General features: G+C 35.8%; 3 protein-coding genes across 3 annotated transcripts; 2 read left to right on the top strand and 1 right to left on the bottom strand.

The window, feature by feature from the left end:
* Positions 1-1,306: 1,306 nt before the first annotated feature.
* LOC136218251 (sulfate transporter 3.1-like) lies at positions 1,307-5,862 on the top strand. Its single transcript, XM_066005040.1, has 10 exons — positions 1,307-1,725; positions 1,800-2,007; positions 2,085-2,256; positions 2,541-2,606; positions 3,370-3,483; positions 4,155-4,271; positions 4,353-4,957; positions 5,034-5,119; positions 5,204-5,280; positions 5,358-5,862. The coding sequence occupies exons 1-10, from the start codon at positions 1,386-1,388 to the stop codon at positions 5,538-5,540; spliced, it is 1,968 nt and encodes a 655-aa protein (XP_065861112.1). The 5' UTR covers positions 1,307-1,385; the 3' UTR covers positions 5,541-5,862.
* Positions 5,863-10,369: 4,507 nt separating this feature from the next.
* On the top strand, positions 10,370-12,448 carry LOC136218250 (protein ANTAGONIST OF LIKE HETEROCHROMATIN PROTEIN 1). The gene is made up of 2 exons (XM_066005039.1): positions 10,370-10,656; positions 11,124-12,448. The coding sequence occupies exons 1-2, from the start codon at positions 10,494-10,496 to the stop codon at positions 12,158-12,160; spliced, it is 1,200 nt and encodes a 399-aa protein (XP_065861111.1). The 5' UTR covers positions 10,370-10,493; the 3' UTR covers positions 12,161-12,448.
* A 221-nt stretch (positions 12,449-12,669) lies between these two features.
* LOC136218249 (protein NETWORKED 1D) lies at positions 12,670-20,956 on the bottom strand. The gene is made up of 5 exons (XM_066005038.1): positions 20,740-20,956; positions 20,283-20,346; positions 19,995-20,190; positions 14,716-18,776; positions 12,670-14,075 (listed from the first exon to the last, which is right to left on the bottom strand). The coding sequence occupies exons 3-5, from the start codon at positions 20,095-20,097 to the stop codon at positions 12,942-12,944; spliced, it is 5,298 nt and encodes a 1,765-aa protein (XP_065861110.1). The 5' UTR covers positions 20,098-20,190; positions 20,283-20,346; positions 20,740-20,956; the 3' UTR covers positions 12,670-12,941.
* Between the last annotated feature and the right edge of the window lie 398 nt (positions 20,957-21,354).

Raw genomic sequence — 21,354 nt, 5'->3', positions numbered from 1 at the left:
ATCCATCCTCTTCGAAGAAAAACATTCATATAAATGTGTATTTCACATCATAACAAAATGAGATTAATGCACTTTTGACAGAATGTTGCAACAAAGCTTCTAAGGATATCACATCAAATGATTAACTTTTTTTATACACAATACAACTGATCTCCATAAATTTTCTGTAATCATCCAAATTTTTCATGCCAAAACTATTCCTCAGATTTGACAATATGCTGATATTGAAATACATGAATAAGACATATAGATCAAGTTTGCGAAGTAAACAGCGAAAATGTAGGTCAAAAGTATCATCTTTAATTCATTCTCGATTGAAAGTAGGCGAGTACAGTACAGAATTGGAGGTATATAAAATGTAAAACAATATGCAATCAACCAAAGTAGTAGATGAGACTGCAGTAACTTACATGCCTTAGACACTAAATTTATTAAAACATCAGTATAACCACGTCAACACCCGTTCCAAGGGAAAGTTTGAAAACAATATCAGATTCTAAGGCCAAATTACGACCAACTCAAAGCTTCAGAGGCCCTCAAGGAAGACTATTGAAAGGTGTTAGCACAGTTGCCCATCGCAAAAGGTTTGGTATTTGATTTAGGAAAATAACTAACGTACCTTTCGTTTGCTCTGAGATTCGTTCTTACCCTTACCCATGGTGGAACGAGATTGCCGGAACGAGATTCGTCGTTCTCCGTTCGCTGTTCGCAGTCGCCGTTCGCAGTTCGTTGTTCGCCGTCTCTGTTCGCAGTCGCCGTTTCTGTTCGCAGTCACCGTTCGCCGTCTTCCTTCCCTCCTATCGCAATCGTCGTCGTCTTCCTTCCCATCGCAATCGAACCGTTTGATAGTTTAGGGCGAAAAACAGGGTTGGGAAAGAAAGGGTAAATATGTCCAAATTCCCTAAAATTGCCTATATTTGTAAAAAAAGTTGGAGAACTACACTAAAAACGTAAATGGGTTTTAAAATAGGGCCAATTTTGTAATTATCCCTTTAATTGTTTGTATATACAATATAAATGTAGAGAACAGTCCAAACAATATTAAAGCAGTGGGTGAATGAGTTAGAAATGAAATACTTTTTACCATCTGATATTATTGGAATGTAGGATTGTGAGTACCAACTTACACTAACATTATCATTGTCATATTTTCTAAATTGCAAATGTATTTTGTGAGGATTAGTGTAATTATTGGTAAGTAATTGAGAGGCAGTAGATTGATTTCAAATATTATTAGAAAGAGAATGGATCCCACCACGCACTCAAACTGAAACAGAAAGCTCTATAAAGAGCCATGGCCACACCCTCAACCTCCTCTCAGTCTCATTCATTCATCATCCCTCTAAAATCAGCACAACCACACCTCCATTTACACACATTGTTATATGGGCAACACAGACTACGTTTACCCGCCCACTAACAATATGGATTGTGCACACCGAGTGGCGATTCCACCGCCACAGCCCTTTGTGAAGTCTCTCAAAAATAATCTTAAAGAAACATTCTTTCCTGATGATCCAATCAGGCAGTTCAAGAATCAGCCTTTATCAAAAAGATTTATATTAGGACTCCAGTATTTCTTGCCTATTCTTGAATGGGCTCCTCGTTACACTTTGGACTTTCTGAAAGCTGATCTTATTTCTGGTATCACTATTGCTAGTCTTGCCATCCCCCAGGGCATTAGTTATGCCAAGCTAGCTAACTTGCCACCAATCCTTGGCCTCTGTAAGTGCCTTCAAACATTTAACTTAGTTATCAGATTTTGAGTAGTCTTGATTTAATGAATATATAATATGCAGATTCAAGCTTTGTTCCTCCACTGGTTTATGCAATGATGGGAAGTTCAAGAGATTTAGCAGTAGGAACAGTGGCAGTTGCGTCTCTATTAATTGCTTCCATGCTTGGAAATGAGGTTAATGCTAATGAAAACCCCAATCTTTATCTTCACCTTGCTTTCACTGCCACTTTCTTCGCTGGTGTCTTCCAAGCTTCCCTTGGCTTGTTAAGGTACTTTCAGATAAGATTGAACCTGTGTAAATTCAATCCAATAAATTAATGTCACTTAAGTTAACACTTGAATGCAGGCTAGGATTTATCGTGGACTTCCTGTCACATGCAACCATAGTAGGATTCATGGCAGGGGCAGCGACAGTAGTATGTTTACAGCAGCTAAAAGGCATATTGGGGCTTGAACATTTCACTCATTCCACAGATCTTGTCTCTGTTATGCGCTCTGTCTTCACCCAAACTCATCAGGTTTCCATCTTATAATATTTTCAGTCATGTAATTATCTAAAGCTAATTAATTAATTAATTGATTGATTCTATTTTAGAATTTAAATAGTATTGATATATATATATATATATAGTATCATTGTCGTTATTACTGAAACCTGAATTATTGTGACACGCAAAGACAAAAAAAGTCTGAATATGTGTCTGATCGATGTTTGTTTTATTCGTTATATTTTGAATATATATTTCTTTTTTGTTAGAATATATTTTGATCTAACAGTAACTCTTTGATTGGTTTATTGCAGTGGAGGTGGGAAAGTGCTGTGCTTGGTCTTTGCTTTCTTTTCTTCCTACTCACCACCAGATACTTTGTAAGTCCTTTTTATGGATAAAATAATAGTAGCAGTTAAAAAGGTCATAAATGTCAAAATCTTAATAATTAATTATTGTTATTAGGACCTACCACTTAGAATTAATTAGGACTTGATTATGTATTATATCAGTTGTTAAAATCACTCACTTTTTCTCATGGGTCGGAATAAGCCCTTTACTGTAACCTTCCCCCACTTGATGATTTCTATAGATATTTCTCTTTCTTAATTAAATTCTGTTACGTCCATTATAATTCAAACTCAATTTATAAATTAACTTTTCAAACTATATAAAAGTTTATCATATTTGTAAATAAATAGGGGAAAAGTGCTAAAAAAATTATTTTTCTAAGAAAATAAAGATTTCATCAATCGATATAAAAGTCAATAATTTAACATGCTATATCAATAATAAAAAGTTAATTTTGTAACTTTAAAAGCATGAGTGGCACATGGCTACTAATTTAAATGGTTAAATTGAGACAAAATAATGATTAACTTTTACCAGTTAATCAAAAGATTCATCACCTAACGGGGTTGAATAGAAATAGAGTGTTTATCCAATAATACTAATAAGCAAAACACTCAATTTCAACCCATTAGATTAGTTACCTTTTCTTTATATATTTATATCAGTTGCTTTTCTTAATAATTTAGTAAGAAAAAGTAATGATTTAGTTTTTGTAATTAGGCAGCGTTTGACTATAAAGTTATTAAATTACATAAAAGTAGAGTAAAAAAGGGAAATGTTGAATGGATGCAGAGCCAGAGAAAACCAAAATTGTTTTGGATATCAGCAATGGCACCTTTGACGTCAGTTGTATTGGGTAGCCTTCTCGTCTACTTCACTCACGCTGAGAGGCATGGTGTACAAGTGGTCAGCATTCCTCCCTCCCTCCCTATTGTATTCTTTAATAATTCAGCATTTTTTTTTTATTAGAAATGGAGGCCGGAAAGGACAATAATAATTCAGCATTTAAATAAATAAATGAATAAAGAAAGTGTTTGTCTCATTTCAATTATAGAATAGGCAGAACCGTGATCAACACTGCACACAAACAAGTTGGTCTTTTATGTGGTTGATGCGTCCTCTTGTCTTGTGGGACATCACTTCCTTTCTCTTTCTCTACAATAATATCAATTTTGTGATAAGCTTCAAATTTGTCTCAACGTTTTTAAATATGCATTCCTAATATAATCATTTATCATTCACATTATCATATTTTTAATAATTTTGGAATCTAACAATATAATTTATAAAATGAAACTTTTACCTAATAGCACTATTGAAACCATCATTTTATCACATTATCATATTTCTACACATATCAAGTCACATGCCACAAGTCAAAAATTTTACCATACCATAAAAGTTAACAAATCGTTAAATGCTCATTTATTAAAACAATATGGGAGACAAATGTAACCAAATGATAAAATTTTGGATACTACAACTAATCTAGTATATGCACCTTACCTTTATAACTATTGGTATTCAATTTCAAGGCAATGAGGTAAAAATGATGGAAATAAATGAAATTTGTGCAGATTGGAGATTTGAAGAAAGGTTTAAACCCACTTTCTTTTGATGATTTGGTATTCACATCTCCTTATTTATCAACTGCAATCAAGACAGGCATTATCACTGGAGTCATAGCTCTAGCTGTAAGCAAACCAAAAACCCCCCTTCTCATACATTTCATTCAATTTCACCTATTTATTATATGAAATTAATTGAAATTACAGGAAGGAATAGCAGTGGGGAGAAGTTTTTCCATGTTCAAAAATTACCACATAGATGGGAACAAAGAGATGATTGCTATAGGAACAATGAACATTATTGGCTCGTGCACCTCCTGTTATCTGACCACAGGACCATTCTCAAGATCAGCAGTCAACTTCAACGCTGGTTGCAAAACAGCAGTATCTAACATAGTAATGGCAATAGCAGTAATGTTCACACTTTTGTTCTTAACTCCACTCTTTCACTACACTCCATTAGTTGTACTTTCTTCCATTATCATATCCGCCATGCTCGGCCTCATCGATTACCAAGCAGCAATCCATCTCTGGCATGTCGACAAGTTCGATTTCATCGTCTGCATCGGGGCCTATGTTGGTGTGGTCTTCGGCAGTGTAGAGATGGGGTTGTGTGTTGCACTCGGAATTTCTATTTTAAGGCTACTTCTGTTCGTTGCAAGACCAAAAACGTTCATTCTTGGAAACATTCCCAATTCAATGATTTACAGAAATGTTGAACAATACACTAATGCTATTACTGTCCCTGGAGTTCTCCTTCTTCAGATTGATGCACCTATTTACTTCGCCAATTCCAGCTACCTAAGAGAAAGGTATATCTGTCATTAAAAATTTCTTTGAAAAAAAAAAACAACTGTTGGCTAATTAAAATCTGTAAAACTTGATCAGGATATTAAGGTGGATAGATGAAGAAGAAGAAAAGTTAAAATCAATGGTGGAATCCAGCCTGCAGTATGTAATACTAAACATGGCAGGTACGTTCAGGGATTGAATTAATTTAAGCTTATAATGAAGCATGAACTGTAATAGAAATTAAGCAATATGTATGTGTTTTGCAGCTGTTGGAAATATTGATACAAGTGGAATAAGTATGCTTGAGGAACTGAAGAAAGTTACAGACAGAAGGGAGCTTAAGGTATGTAATTATGGATAAATCCTTCAATTATAAATAATATTTAACTTAATTAATTTTGTAAATCCTCCATTACACAGCTTGTACTGGCAAACCCAGGATCAGAAGTGATGAAGAAGCTAAACAAGTCAAAAATGATAGAGAAAATAGGGGAAGAATGGATATTTCTTACTGCAGGAGAAGCAGTAGGAGCATGTAACTACATGCTTCATTCCTGCAAGCCAAACTCTTCCAAAGATGAACAATATAACAGCAAGGTGTAACTAATCAAATAATTACTTCCTAATTTGTAACTTATCATCACCAGCAGCTGCAACAAGATCGAGCTTCATTGTCTTCATCATAATCATATGCATAATGCAGGAGCAGCAGACTATTAGCTAGTATATGAATCATCAAATCAACAGGAAACTAGTGAAGAACCATGTTGATATTTTGAATGATTTGAAATATTGGTGGATGGAGGTATTTTTTTCCCTCCAACAATTCAAAAATATATATTGTAATGATTATAGATGCAAATTTCAAGTGGAAAGCTTTTATTAATTTCCCTTTCTATATATATATCTTCTGCTATTTGCTTCATTTTCTCTATACATGATTAGCTGATCTACACCTCAATTAATGCTACTCTTGATGAGTTTTTAAAATAATCCCTTCAAATTTTCTAGAGGTATATAATTATTACCATTTCAAAAATTATAGGGTTGTTATCCAGAGAATTTATCGTTAGCAATATCAATTAATAAAAACTCGGAAGAGTATACTAATTTTATTAAATCGAAGAACATGAATAATAAAAATTACAATAAACTCCATATAATACATATTCGGAGAAACGTAAAATTGAACGGAAGAGAAATCTGATGCCTTGTCAAATCAGCCTCTTTATGACAGATTTTGCCGCTGGTGGCAATCATCTTCCAGAATAAAATAGATATGTGAGTCAAACTTAAACCATGTTTATAGTAGAAATTGAATTGACCAGTGAACGCCGACAAAAAAAAAAAAATTCTCTAGACTGAAAAAAAAATTCAAACTATTTGTATTTGTGTACTCCAATTTTTGTTTTAATGATAGTTAATACTCAATAGTTTTAGAATTGAAAATCTCAACATTTTTTAGAGGAATAAAAATTATGGATCAAGCTAAAAGAAGGTTGGCCTGAGACCCATTTCGGTCTTGCATTCGTGTCACCCACATCTTGCGGAAGCAACTTCAAAGCCATTGGAGCTCAGCCCCTATTCTTTTTTACTGAAATTAAATAAACTGAATTGAAATAAACTAAATGCTACTGAGCTGAAATGATAATATTAGACTTTAAAAATAGCAATAAATAAAATAAATAAGCTTATAATAATAATAATGTTTTAATAATAATAATAATTAGGGTAAATTTCAAAAAAAAACCCTGTGGTTTCACTTTTTTGCCAAAAAAGGATTATGGTTTTTTTCGTTTCAAATACAAGACTGTGGTTTATTCCGTTACACTATTTACGGATTTGGTGAAGATGCCGTTAATTTGCTGACGTGGCTGAAGGGCAATTATGGGTTTTTTAAAAAATTGGGATAAATTTTTTTTAAAAAAACCCTGTGGTTTCACTTTTTTGCAGAAAAAGGATTGTGGTTTTTTTTCTTTTCAAATACAGGACTGTGATTTATTCCATTACACTATTTACGGATTTGGTGAAGATGTCGTTTATTTGCAGACGTGGCTGAAGGGCAAATATGAGTTTTTAAAAAAAAATTGACTATAAAAGGCCTTGAACAACCATGTGAGATTGCGCTCATGCGAGATTTTATAGTCAATATTGTAGCCACAAAATAGTTATAAAAAATTCATCGGTAAATATTGTAGACCCAAAATAGTTATAAAAAATTTATTGATCAATTTTTTTAAAAATCCATATTTACTCTTCAGCCACGTTAGCAAATAAACGACATCTTCACCAAATCCGTAAATAGTGTAAAGAATAAATCACAGTCCTGTATTTGAAAAGAAACAAAACCATAGTCCTTTTTCTGCAAGAAAAATGAAACCACAGGGTTTTTTTTTAAATTTACCCTAATTTTTTTAAAAACCCATAATTGCCCTTCAGCCACGTCAGCAAATTAACGGCATCTTCACCAAATCCGTAAATAGTGTAACGGAATAAACCACAGTCCTGTATTTGAAATGAAAAAAACCACAGTCCTTTTTTGACAAAAAAGTGAAACCACAGGGGTTTTTTTTTAAATTTACCCTAATAATAATAAATAATGATAAATTACTGAACTGAACTAAAAATCACTGAACTGAATTCAATGTTGAACTGAAATCAACTGGAATTACTGATACTGAAATTAAGTGACAAAGAACATGACCTTACTTTGCACCCTCCCTCCATGCTCGTGAGAGAGCATTTTCTCTAGTTGTTGGTTAAAGCCTTGTAAAACGCTTTACATATAAACCTTTGGAAAAACTAACTAACTAGCAGTGTGGCACAAGGTGAACTCACATATGAATGTATGAATGTATTTCTCCTCTAGCCAACAATTCCAAGTACACTTGAGCATGAATTTCTCATTTATTATTTATCTGTTTTGAGCTTATTATATGTCATTAGAAAAATCTCATGGAGTATAACACATTGACATATTGCAAGTTATTTAAAACTTCATCTATCCATCATATATTTAAGTCTCAAGTTGACAAATATAACTAAATATTTTTTTCATTTTCTAACAATCACCAACATAAATGAAATTGGAAGCAAAAAAAATTCGAAGTTGTCATAACTCTTTACAGTCGATATTTGTATAGCATAGGTAGGCAACGACCTTTGAACATTCCCCTATGAAAGTATATTTACTTTACTGGTTGAATAGTAAACATGATGTCCTTGAACTATTCTGTCGTGTGTGTGAACGATAATATACTTCACACAAATACCAACATTATACGGGTTTTTTTTATAATCATGGTTATGTTCGTTATGGCACTGAACATCTCCTAGTTCTTCATAAAACCTAAATTCTAATGGGCTTCAGTATCATTCCTTTCGATATCTTTTCAATTTGATCTCAGTTTAACTCTTTTGTTAGCGAATCTGCAGAATTAATTTGATCTTACAAAATCGATAAAGATAACTTCCAGTGAGATCAATTGTCTAACGGTGTTATGTCGATAATGCACGTGTTGATTCTTACCAACATATACATTATGGTTTGTACTTTATTAATCATTGTTTGATTATCACAATGTACGCAAATTGTTAGCATAGACTCGACTTCTTCTCCAAGAAGTTTCGTAGTCACTCGACTTCTTCTCTAGTTGTATCCAAGGCTACAAACTCAAACTCGATAGTGGATCTAGTTATGATTATTAGTCTTGAGGATTTGTAGGACACTTCTCCTCTTGCTAGAGTGAACACGTATCCACATGTGCCTTTAAAATCTTTATTATTAGATATCTAACTCACATTAGAGTAGTTTTTTTCTAACACATTAGGATATCTTGTGTAGTGCATTCCACAATCATGAGTGTGCCATAAATACCTTAGTATACATACGAAAACTTTCTAGTGATTATCCCCAGCATTACTCATACAACTCATAAGATACATCAGATTGCCTATTATCCTCGCATATTCTACTTGGTCAACATTTTCACCTTTATTTTTAGACAGATGTTGGATAGTGTCAATTAGAGTTCTAGCTTTACCAAAGTCATTCTTCACTGCTCCGGAAACCCCTTTAGATGACGGTTACAAATCATCATCCCGAAGAAAAAAATTATCATGGGGCTCGTTGTCGTCTAATGATGCTTTAGACGATGGTTAGGATCTGTCATTTGAAATAACTTCAAACAATATGCACCAATTCGCTACCTTCAGAAACCCAAATGTAGATGTCAGAAATAGTGATGGAGAAACCAAATGGAACCAGAGGGAACCAGAGATGAAAGAAAACCAAACATTACTTACCATTTCGCAAATTTAACATTTGAACCCAACATAACTTGAAAAATCCAAACATTACTTACCTAGATGGAGTCGATTTGATAATGATTGGAGAAGAAGGTGCCGAAGATGGAGATGGAGAAATCAAAGGGAACTGGAGATGAAAAAACTCACGATTAATAATTCTTCGCAACTCATTTGACAATTTGTGGAAACAATGAATAGTACCATCTCTTGTCACGCGGGTCATTTACTTGCCAAGGGTCTTAGCATGAGGGAAGTCCTTAGTTGGTTAAAAAATTGTGGCCTCAACGATGTCATTATCGAAACAGACTCACAACTCCTAATAAATGTTTTACATTGTCAACATGTGTCTGTTTCTAGTTTTGGTGTGATTGTATCTGATTGTAAATCCAGATTATTAGATCTTGAGAATAGTAATGTATTTTTTTATCAAGCAATTTGCAATCAATATTGCCGATGTGTTAGCCAAAACAACTTGTTCTATGTCAGATTGGTCTAAGAACAATTAGAAAAAATTGGGGTTATGCTTCATAATAGTAAAGGTCAATTCTGTGGTGCGTTTTCTAAGCTTCTCCCAGAAAACTATCAAGTGAGGAGAAGCAGCGGACATAAGGGAAACGCTGAGTTGGTTAAAAAATAAAGGTTTTGGAAGATGTGAGATTGAATCAGATATTGTTACGGTAGTTAATCTTAGTGAATGACTTTTTAGGTCTGATTATGGTTTTATATTAGAAGAGTGCAAATCTCTGTTAAGTTCTTTAAATGACGTTAGTGACAATTTCGTTAGTCGTTTTGCAAATAGTGTAGCCCATGAACTTGCTTGGACTGCCTACTCTATGTAAGGACCGGTGGAATGGTTCTTAAAATCTTCTAATTTTATTTGTTCTATATTGTATTCCGACTTTTATTAATAAAAATTAATTACTTGACATGGTTATAAATATTTTTTTAAAAATGAATTTCAATGTAAATTTTCTCTAATTTAATCCTTTAATTGGGCCATCTTACCAAAAATTAAAAAATATTCGGCCCATTGTGAGTGTTGAAGAAACAAACACGACATCGTTTGAAACTTGTCCAGGCTTACTGGCTTTCCAATTACAGATACAGTGGCAGCCATTTCTGTATATTTTCATTTCATTTCATTTCACTTCCTCCAGGAGTTCTTTCTGTTTTCTCTCTTTTTCCCACAGCACATTGGGTGAATAAATTTCCCATTATCGGGCCAGCTGAAGATTTCTCTTCTGCTACATGGCTCCTCCAAAGAAATCGAAGAAAAACAAGAAGGCCTCTAAGAAATTGAACAAGAAACACAAAAATAAAACCAAAAGCGTAACCGCAGTTCCTATCGATCCCAACGCTGTTGATTCTGATTGGTGGGACAATTTCTGGCGCAAGAATTCTTCATCTACAGGTTTCTTCTTCTCTGCAATCTTTACTCTTAACCCTTTTGAAATTAAGCAGCATTTTTTCTTTCTAATTTTTACTGATTACTAGGGGCGCTCCTTGATTTCTGACTTCTTCACTTTACTGTTAAAGGCGTGGTTATCTAATTGTTTCTCAGTATGCAATTACCCATCTAAAAGAATGGAATTTGTCTTGCATTATTGATATCTTTTATGGGTTTGGTCATTTCATTTTTGTTGAGTTCCATTAGGTTATGATCTCTTGATTAGTTGAAGGGATTTAGAATTGAAGTGGACTTGATCTGAGGTTAGTCATAATCTTCCCAATTTAGAAAGGTTGAAACTTTTCAGAGCCACCATGATGATGATTCCAAATTTGTTAGAATTTTTTGTGGTAACTCATTTATTGTAGTTTTCCTAACCTAACGTATGTTTAGTTGAATTTTCTGAATTTGAACCTTATAATGTGCATCAGTGCCATCCAACGAGGAAGAGGCATTCAAGTATTTCTTCAGGGTCTCAATGAAGACTTTTGAGTACATTTGCTCCCTTGTGAGGGAAGATCTTATCTCAAGGCCACCTTCTGGGCTCATCAACATCGAGGGTAGGCTTCTTAGTGTTGAGAAACAGGTAGCTATTGCACTGAGAAGGTTGGCATCTGGTGAATCTCAGGTCTCAGTTGGTGCCGCCTTTGGAGTTGGCCAGTCTACTGTCTCTCAAGTAACTTGGAGATTCATCGAAGCATTGGAAGGACGTGCCAAGCACCATCTTAAATGGCCTGATTCTGATAGATTGGAAGACATCAAGTCCAAATTTGAGATATTGTTCGGGTTGCCGAATTGTTGTGGAGCTATTGATGCAACACACATCATTATGACGCTTCCGGCCGTTGAAACTTCAGACGACTGGTGTGACCAAGAGAGCAATTATAGCATGTTCCTGCAGGGGATTGTTGACCATGAGATGAGATTTCTCGATATTGTTACAGGTTGGCCTGGGGGCATGACGGTGTCAAGGCTATTGAAGTGTTCAGGATTCTTCAAACGATGCGAAAATGGAGAACGTTTGAACGGGAATGTAAGAAAAATTTGTGAAGGAGTGGAGATCAGAGAATATATAGTTGGAGGAATGGAATACCCTCTTCTCCCATGGCTCATAACTCCTGAGGAAAGTGATGAACAACGATATGATGTAATGTCCAGTTTCAATTCAGTTCATGATGCAGCAAGGTCACTTGCAGTGAAGTCATTCTTGCAGCTAAAGGGCAGTTGGAGAATCCTAAACAAGGTAATGTGGAGACCAGATAAGAGGAAACTACCAAGTATTATATTGGTGTGTTGTTTACTCCACAATATTATAATTGACAATGGAGATGAGTTGCATCCTGATGTTGCATTGCCTGGTCATCATGACTCTGGTTATGGAGAACAGTCTTGTAAACAAGTTGATCCATTGGGAACAACTTTGAGAGAGAATCTTGCTAAATTTTTGCAGCATAATAAAGACAGCTAGTAAAAATTTGACATCTTTATTTGAGAGAGCATTAAATGGTTTCTCTGATGTTGACAATTTTGAGGTTCCTAATCAGTTGTCACACAAATCTACAATTGTTAATTTGGAATTAATTTACTTGTACCTTCCCCTTCCCTTTCCCTTTCTCTATAATGTGCAGGATCAGTTTTGAGATGTATCATTTAGATAAAATTAATTGCTATCTCTCCTTGCTACACTTTGAGCCTATCATTTTTCCTGTCATCTTATAAAGATTATCGATTGAACATTGTTCGATTTTACGGTAAACAGCCAAGAAAAGCTTTTAGTACATTTCTCTCTCATTGTCTTTCAATGCTGTTGAACGAAAAGAAAGAAGATAATCCATACAAAGTATGGCATTGTAGTTATGTATGATATATGTTTACATATATGGTTCTCATCATGTAAGAGCATTCTTGATTTTGACCATTGCCCTTTAGCTTCCAATAAAATTCCTAAACAATCTTTGGCTCTTTCACCTTGGGGAATATGAAAACACCATTCATCATATATATATATATATATATGGCTCTATCAGATGAAAGCAGCTTCTTTTAATCAGATGCTGCGCCAAATGTACAATACGATTGGATCTCTAAACTAACAAAGATGGGATCCTCTCTAAATCTTAAGCAAACAAGGGATGATAATTTGAAGTTTATGGAAGATATCTAGCAAGGGAAATTTATGCACAAAGCAGCTAAATGTCTCAATTAAATATATAAACTACACCGAATATTTGGTGATAAAAACATCAAATTCAATCACCCTTAGTTGGAGATTGCACGCATGCGCAGAAGTGCCTTTTCTTGTGCTTCTGGCCCGCTCTCGTCCCTCCTCCATACAGGTAGTCTCGCAGTAAAACACTTGTTTTTCTTTCTATAGTTTTGGCTTTTCCACGGCTTTTGTTTTCGCCATCAATTTTCAGAAGAAGAAACTGCAATTTCTGCACCTCCATCTCCAGCCTTTTAACTTTTTCAGACCCTTGTTTTACCTCTTCTAAAGTTTTCCTCCTCAGACTTCCGCCCTCGTCAGATGATAATGCAGACTTCTCATCAGAGGAAAACGACTCATCTTTAATGCTTTTCGTTAATCTGCGGTTCGCATCAACCAACGTTGTGATGGTTTCCTCAGACTCTTCTAATTGCTCCCTCACACTATCATATTCAATGCCTTTTCCATTTTTGTTCTTCTCCGTAATCTCTACCTTCCTCTTCAAATCTTCAACAGTTATTTGAAGATTAACTAACTTTTGTGCATCAGAATCAAGTCTTTCTAGAACCTTTCTCTGACTCACTTCTTTCCTCGACCCTGACAATCTCCTTGAGATCTCTAATTTGTCCACACTAACATCCTTCTCCAGTGCTGATTCTCTAGAAGGATGCGCCCTGCGCTTCTTCTCAGTTGGTGTAGCAGTTACCTTCTGTGTCTTTCCAACAGTAAGGTCGATGCTTGAATCTTGTTCCGTAGTTTCCCATATTTCAAGCATCTGATCATCAGCCCCTTCTACAGTCTCCCTTCGGCTGATTCCATACGATGAACACTCTGATATCTGATCTAGCATTATGTCTTTGGTCATCACTTCGTTTCCTGATCCAGATTTTTCATGTCCCAGTTCCTTGTTCTCTGGTTTTCGAATCCCCTGCTTGTCTCCTGCAACAAGTTCTTGATGCATGCTTTTTCTGGATTCCAGCTCCTCAAGCTGTCCTATTGCAGACCCAAGCTTGGAATTAGCATTTGATATTTCTAGAATAAGAGATCTCTCTCTTTCCATCACTGCCTCTTCAATAGCTCTAATCCTCATCTGCAAATCCAAAATTTCGCCTGGTCCCATGACACCTTGTTCTTTACTAGCCTTTTGGGAGCTTTCAGCATGCCGTACTAATATCACATCCTACAGTAAGTGAAATGCAAGTCATGGAGTTTAGATGATACCCGAAACAAGATGAAATAATAGCTTACAAAAAATCAACAGTTAAAAACCGATTCATTACATTATAGAAAAGTAATGTAATTTCATTTAGTACCATGCAAATGAAAACTACATCACTTTAAGATGAAGTTTGTGTACGGAACTTTACTTAAAAAAAATTGTGAAACGATGCAACAGAAATTTCTTTGTTCAACTGAGAGAGGGAAGGTAACAAATTGATCATCGTTGAATTTGAATGCACAAACCGGAAGTATAACATGAATCCAAGATGATTGAAGCCGTGGCTTAATGATACAAGTACAAATGTGATGGAGTAGAGCAAAAGAAATATGGGAAAAGAAAGCAAATGTTATCAAAAGACCATGCTGCCAAGAAAGTGAATGTCCAAACTGTAGCTATATTATGCATGGAAATTCCAGGTTAAAACAATACTTCTAGCTACTACACATGTATTGATATACAGTTTTGGAGAAAACTTGACAAGGCTAATTCTGAAATAATCGAAAGTAAAATAAGGGATTTTTAGAGTTTTCCCTCAGCTAAGAGATTCGGACAAACTGAAACTACAGTAGTGAGTGTAGAAGTTGAAGCAATAAATTACCTTGGTTTCCTTGTCAGCGTCATGAAGTGCCACATGTGAGAGAGTATGATTCTCCAGTGAAGTTATACAATCACTCAAAGAAATGAAAGCTGGGATGCATGACATCATCTGGGTCTTTAGTTCTTCATTTTCACTTTCCAAAGGGCCTACTCTTTCTTTCAGCAGTTCAATCTCCAGATCTTTGGAACAATTTCTGAGCTCAAGGCTCTTGCATGCCTCAATGAGCTCCCGGATCTTTCCTTCAAACAGTGTCTGATGGACAGTGGATATCTGCAGTTCACCATAAAGTGCAGCAGCCTGAGACTCCCAATGTTCAATTTCATTTCTTCCTTTTTGCATGTCATAATTCAAAATTTCCTCCCTGGTTTTAGCTAGAACAAGTTCTTGATTCAATAACTGCAGTTCAGAACCCAATTTCAGATTTGCTTCGCGAATGCATTCTAGCACTTTGCACTGTTCATCATAATCTGAAGATAGTTTCATTATCTTCTTTTCTTGATTACATCCTTTCAACTCAACCTCATCACATCTGCTCTTCAGATACTCCACTGTTTTATGCAGCTCACTTTTCTCATACTGTAATACACTGAGCTCCATTAACTTCTCCTCCATCATCATCACCTTCAAATTAAGGCCATCATTGACATGAAAAAGCTTATCATTATTTTTGCTGAGCTCTTCAAATTCCAAAAGTTTTGCAGAGATTATATCCCTGAATATAAGAGAGAGGATTCCTAGAGATGCCTTTTCAGCAAAAATAGCACAGTTCTCCGCTTCTAGATTGCTTTTCTCCTCTCCCAACTCCAAGATTAAATTCTTTAATGATCTTTCCTCGTCAAGCATTTTTCTACTATCGTCTTGTAATGTCTTGTAAGCCCCTTGCAAATCTAAGAGCTCTCCCTGGAGATTCATCAGCTCAACCTTCAAAACTTCCTCTTTATGGTCCGCCTCAATAATCTTCAAACTCAGCACTTCGTTCTTCTCTGAAAGTATTCTGCTATCACTCTGCAAAACCAAGTGCTGCTCAGATCTACAGGCCAATTCCTGATCAAGAAAGTCCTTAGATATCGCAAGATTTTCTAGCTCTCGCTGAAGTTGCCCAAGAAGAGTAACAATAACAGAATTCTCAATGAGCAGTTTTTGATTTTCATCTTGTATCTCAGAGACCATTTTTTGAGTTGCTTGAAGCTTCACAAGTGTAAGATTAAGAAGCATTTGGTCTTGCTCACCCTTACCCTGATACCACTGGCTCGATTCAGGTTCTAGAGTCTTTAGCACCCTATAGAGCCCCATCCTTAGCACTTTGATTTTATCATACAAAGATTTGACTTCTACTTGTTGTTCAAGATTTTCCTGTTCAAGCTCAGAAATCAGTTTCTCTGACAGTTGAGATGCCTCCAGGAGCTTTTGGAACTCAAGCAAGACAGAAAAATTATTTTCTTCCAGATCCTGTACACATTTCTGCAAGATGAAAATCTCTGTCTGAGCATAGAAGTCTTTGTCGAGTCGTTCTTCTTCATATTCTTTCTTGACACGCTGGCCTTCTTCATGCAGTAAGCGAACCTTTGTTCCCATACCAGCCAACTGAGACTCGCTCAACTGGACAAGACTAGCATATTCTTGCTTTTGAGCATCCAAGTGAGTACGTAGCTCCTCCACTTCATGAAGTGAAGATTGTTTCTCTTTTTCCAGATCCAAGTACCTCTCTTCTAACCCCAAATAATTTTTCTCCACCTCTTCCAGTCTTTTCTGTGTGCTGTCCAACTGAGAAACTAAGTTCCCTTTCTCAAGGTCCAGACCAGACTTGTCATTCTCAAGCAGTGTATATGAATCCTGTAAACTTTTTGATTTTATCCTCAATCCTTCAATCTCAGCATTTGCATCCAAAAGAGAAATCTCCAGAAAGTTGTTCTTCTCGTCGAGTTTCTGCAAATTTTCAGTAGCAATCTGTAACTGAGACACTAATGTAGCCTTCTCAGAAACAAGTGTGGATTTCTCTTCCAGAAGGGATTGACAAGATTCTTCTAATGCTCGAACCTTTTCTCTCACCCCTTCTAGCTCAACATTCAAATCTGACAAAGAATTCTCTAAAAGAGCATTTTTCTCTATAAGTTTCTCCATGATTACCAATTTTTCCAAAAAAGCTACTTTTTCAATTCTCTCTTTTTCACAGACCTCTTTTAGTTTTTTGTTCTCATCCTGTAAATCCTTCAAAGATGATCCGAGGGACTCCGGATTGAAGCCAACTGATTCCACCTGCTCTTTGATTGCCTGCTGTTTCTTGTTAAGATCATTTAACTCCTCCTTTAGACAGTAAATTTCTTGCTGAAGAGCATTTCTTTGGTCCAGTCGAAGTTCTACTTCCGCTTCAAGCTTTCCTATTGTCTCTCTCAAGCTCGAAATCTCGTCTTGCAGACCTTGTATTGTTAAAGCAGAGGATAAGTTAACTTCGTTTAGACCCTTGTTCTCCACCTTGACATCCTCTACCTCATTCTTTAAAATCTGGTTACGAGCTTCTAGGTCTTGTAATGTTTGAGTCCTGTTCTTGATCTCTGCAGCCATAGATCTCAGTTCTTCCTGAGATTGAGAGTGCAAATGCTGCAATGTTTGAAAAGCAGTTTCAGCCTCCATGAAACGCAAGCGCTCTTCTTGTATGCAAGCCCATAGTCTCCCCAACTCCTTTTGCTTCTCGGTGAGTTCCTCGCTTTGTGCAGCCATTGTTTGTGCCAGAGATTCCAACTCAGAATGCATTGTCTGATTTGATTTCTCCAGCAGAAAACACCTTTCTTCAGCTCCCTTCAACTTCACTACACCATCATCTATCTCAGAGTTAAGCCTTTGAGCCTCCTCCTGGGCACTAGCAAGTTTATGCTCCAAAACCGCAATAGTATCCAAGCACTGCTGGTACTGGATGGCAGCAGCTTCCTGCTCTTCAGTTATTTTGGTCAGAGCTTGCTTCAAGATTTCAACTTCCCTTTCAGCTTTATCAGCACTCTCTTTGAACATCATGGCACTATCCTCAGCATGCAATAACTTGTTCTCCAGAGAAGATATCTTCTCCAAACACTGTTTGTACTGAAGAAGAGCTTCATCCTTTTCAGTTTCCACTTCAGCCAGTGCTTGCTTAAGTGACTCGGCCTCAATCTCAGCTTTACTAGCTCGCTCTGTGAGTTCTCCAGCATCCTTCTCGGCATGGGAGATATTGAACTCCAGCTTCGCTATTTTCTCCAAAAACTGCTGGTATTGAAGAAAACTGGATTCCCTTTCAGCCTCTAGTTTACTGAGGGCTTCCTTCAAAGTTTGAGCTTCAGCTTCTGCTTTGCTGGCTCGTTCGTTGAATCCTTGAGAATCCGCTTTTGCATGAGAGACTTCTGACTCCAGATTAGACAATCTTTCCAAACTCTGTTGATACTGAAGTAGGCCTGCTTCCTTTTCAGCTTCTAATTTAGCAAGAGCATTCTTCAAGGTTAAAATTTCCATCTCAGCCTTACCCATTCTCTCAGACTCACTTGGAATACGAGGCTTGATCTCACTTTTGCCTATGTCTTGCATATTTTGATCTTCCTCCTCAGCATCATGAAAACTGAGACCTTTTCTTGCTCTTCCTTCTGTGGATCCAAACAAATCATTGAGCTGTTTCAATCCCTTTCTGCCAGAAACAGAATCAGGTTCTTCAGTAAAAGAACCATTTCTTTTAATTGCCTTGGGTGATGGTGAGATTCCCAAAGCATCTTTTTGCAACTCCTCAGGATCAAAAAGTACCCGTGTTGGTGGCATATCAGGTGTTCGGGGCTCACCATCAGCAGAACCTGCAGGCAAATCATCACCCATCATGGAAGGGACTTGATTGGGAAATGCTTCTGTCATTGTTCGATGTGCCTGACGAATGACTCCAGTTGCATGATCATATCTTTCAGCCAAGGCACGGTATGCTCTGTAAAACTCTTCCACCATTTTCATAAGCTCTGGGCGTTTCTTATAATACATCTCTGCCCTCCTTGCAAACGAATCTGCATCCTCTTCAATAAGTTTGATCATTTGTTTGACTTTGACATCCATATCTGTTCAAAAGAGAATCATAAGAGCTATTAGGAGAGGTGTAAGAGAGAATAGAGTATAACTGAAAAATAATGAGAGTATATGCAGAAGGAAATACAGGGCCTCCTCCCTTGATGCCAGGGTTCCAACACATAAATAACTTATTAACTTAACTACCAACCAAGAACCTCATTATAATAGTGAAATATTGCATACAGTCTCATGGATGATTCTCCTGATCTCCTCTACATGAGGATAAATTCCAACCTTATGGGAATTGCTTCATCAAATAAAGTGAGAATAAATGGGAAAAGGAGTAAATAGAAATACAAAACACCAGATCAAATTACTATTATTTTTACAGCAAAAATCAAAGGGGCCATCATATATAAGTATTGGCTGAAAAGGCAATAAGCACAAGACGATATTATGGAGACCTGAAAAGCACAACAGGTTGAGGTCATTCATTAAAATGATTAGAAGTTAACAAGATGAGTGATCAAAGCTATATATCTGAGTTAAAATCATCAAGTTACGTCTTCTCATATAATTTTAGGTGTTCTTAACTGGTTCACCCATTTCTCTGGGGTTCTTTAATTTGGTTTCTTCATAAAGTCAATGGCATATGAGGTTTAAAAGGTTGTCTCAGTCTCATTTTAATGTTCCATCAAACAAATAGCTCCAAGCAACAAATCTTTATTCACAATACTTTGCAAGTTCTGAATTACCGTTGTTATTCACCAACTATGGGGGAAAAAAGATCCCTTTTCAGAAGAAGATAATTTATTTGACCATTAGCTGTGGCAAAATTATAGTATTCTTGATTGTGAAACTATTAAAATAGCCAGATTACTCTCAGTTCAGTAGATATATTTATCTATTCTATTCTTTTTTATGCACCAAACTGGGGGCATCAAAGAATTAAAAATCAGACCACGATGTCTATTAAGATAAAGGGTTTGCCTTTCTACTCATAGCCTAACTATTTTTTTAAAGCTGCAACACGTATACGATTCTAGCATCGATTTCTGAACCATTAGTTTGATGAATGAAACTTCGGAAGAAAATGAGCAATATTTACCGATATTAACATGATTCAAATTGTTGATCTAGCATCATTACTGTAAAATAAAGTGGGAAACTGTCGACTGACAGGCACATCCAATCGTTTTAAATTGCCTCAAGTCAACATTCAAGCTCTCACAAAATGCAAACAAAGTCTCCATTAAACGTATTGATACCTGTAAGATTCTCCTGAAGCCATTTTGAGTTTTTCGGGCTTATGTGGCTGTCCCACCACCAGGAGTACATCCGTTTGGAATCAGAACGTGGTGGAGCAGCCATAACTCAATCGAAGAACAATTCCCTTTCCTAATTCCACAGAAAACCAATATCCTTGAGACACAATAAATGAGCTTTTTGTGAATCCTGTTTTACCTAGTCAACAACATCAAGGAGATGAACCATAATTACAAATTGGATGAGATCAGATCCTATGGACTCGAGCCAGACTGAGAACAGAAAAATACCTGATCAGCAAAATTTGTATTCAGCTAGTATGTATAACAGCTATCTTCGGAATTGAGAAGAAACCTGATCAAAGGAAGGGAAAAGAAAAAGTCAATCATAAACGCCAATTGAATGCTCCAACGGATTGATAAAAGGAAAAAAAACGATATATGGTTTAAATAAAATCCATTATTAACTATTTGATCAGTGAATTATGAACAACTGTACGATCATTACCACCATATAAATTGTCACTAAACAATCAGTGCTAAATGTACCAAAGGACTGAAAAATAGTCAGGGAAAAAAAATGAAAGAAGACATGATCAAACGCCAAATTATCACAAAAAAAGGAAAATTGAAGGGGAAAAAATACGAAAATAAAAAAGAAGAAGATGATAATTGAGATGCAGGGGCATTGATATTCACCAAAAGAAAATAGAAAACACGAGTGATCAAACAGAAATGAAAAACTTACAAAAGATTCTCTTCTTGTGGGATGAACAGCTACTGTAAACTTGAATTGTAAAGTCTAACCCATGTTTGTTTAGATCTGTTGGTGATTTAGTCCTTCTCTCTCTTTGCTGTTAGCTTGCTTTTTATGCGTTGTGGTACTGTAGTATCTGAGAAAGCAAGAGGAAACCAAACAAAATAGAATTGGCGTGGGACAAAACCCTTATTTTAATCCCTAAAAAGTCATAAGAATGGTCTGGCCACTGTATTTCCTAGTTTTAATAAGATGAATTACTGTAAAAATAGAATGACAAAAATGTCCTTATTGTTATGATTCCAAAAGTATCTGTCCTTAAATTTCTGAAAGATTAGAGTAACTTAACTTAATTAACAAAAGACTGGTTGTTTAGGAATATTGTGTTACCTTGTTTACCGGTTGACTCCCGATCTTGTTTGATCAATTCTCGAGGCGTGGTGAAAATTTTCATGCCCATACATACCCCAAATCCCAATACACTATTATAAATTAAAAAATAATAATGATTTTTATTCAATTTTACTCTTAATATTTAAATTAAATAATAGAATTATTTTTTTCAAAAAAATAATAGAATAATTATTGTAGGTCTTTTATGGAATT

Source organism: Euphorbia lathyris, chromosome 2 (assembly GCF_963576675.1).
Source record: "Euphorbia lathyris chromosome 2, ddEupLath1.1, whole genome shotgun sequence".
Classification (NCBI taxonomy): domain Eukaryota; kingdom Viridiplantae; phylum Streptophyta; class Magnoliopsida; order Malpighiales; family Euphorbiaceae; genus Euphorbia; species Euphorbia lathyris.
This window is presented reverse-complemented; position numbering and strand designations above follow the sequence as displayed.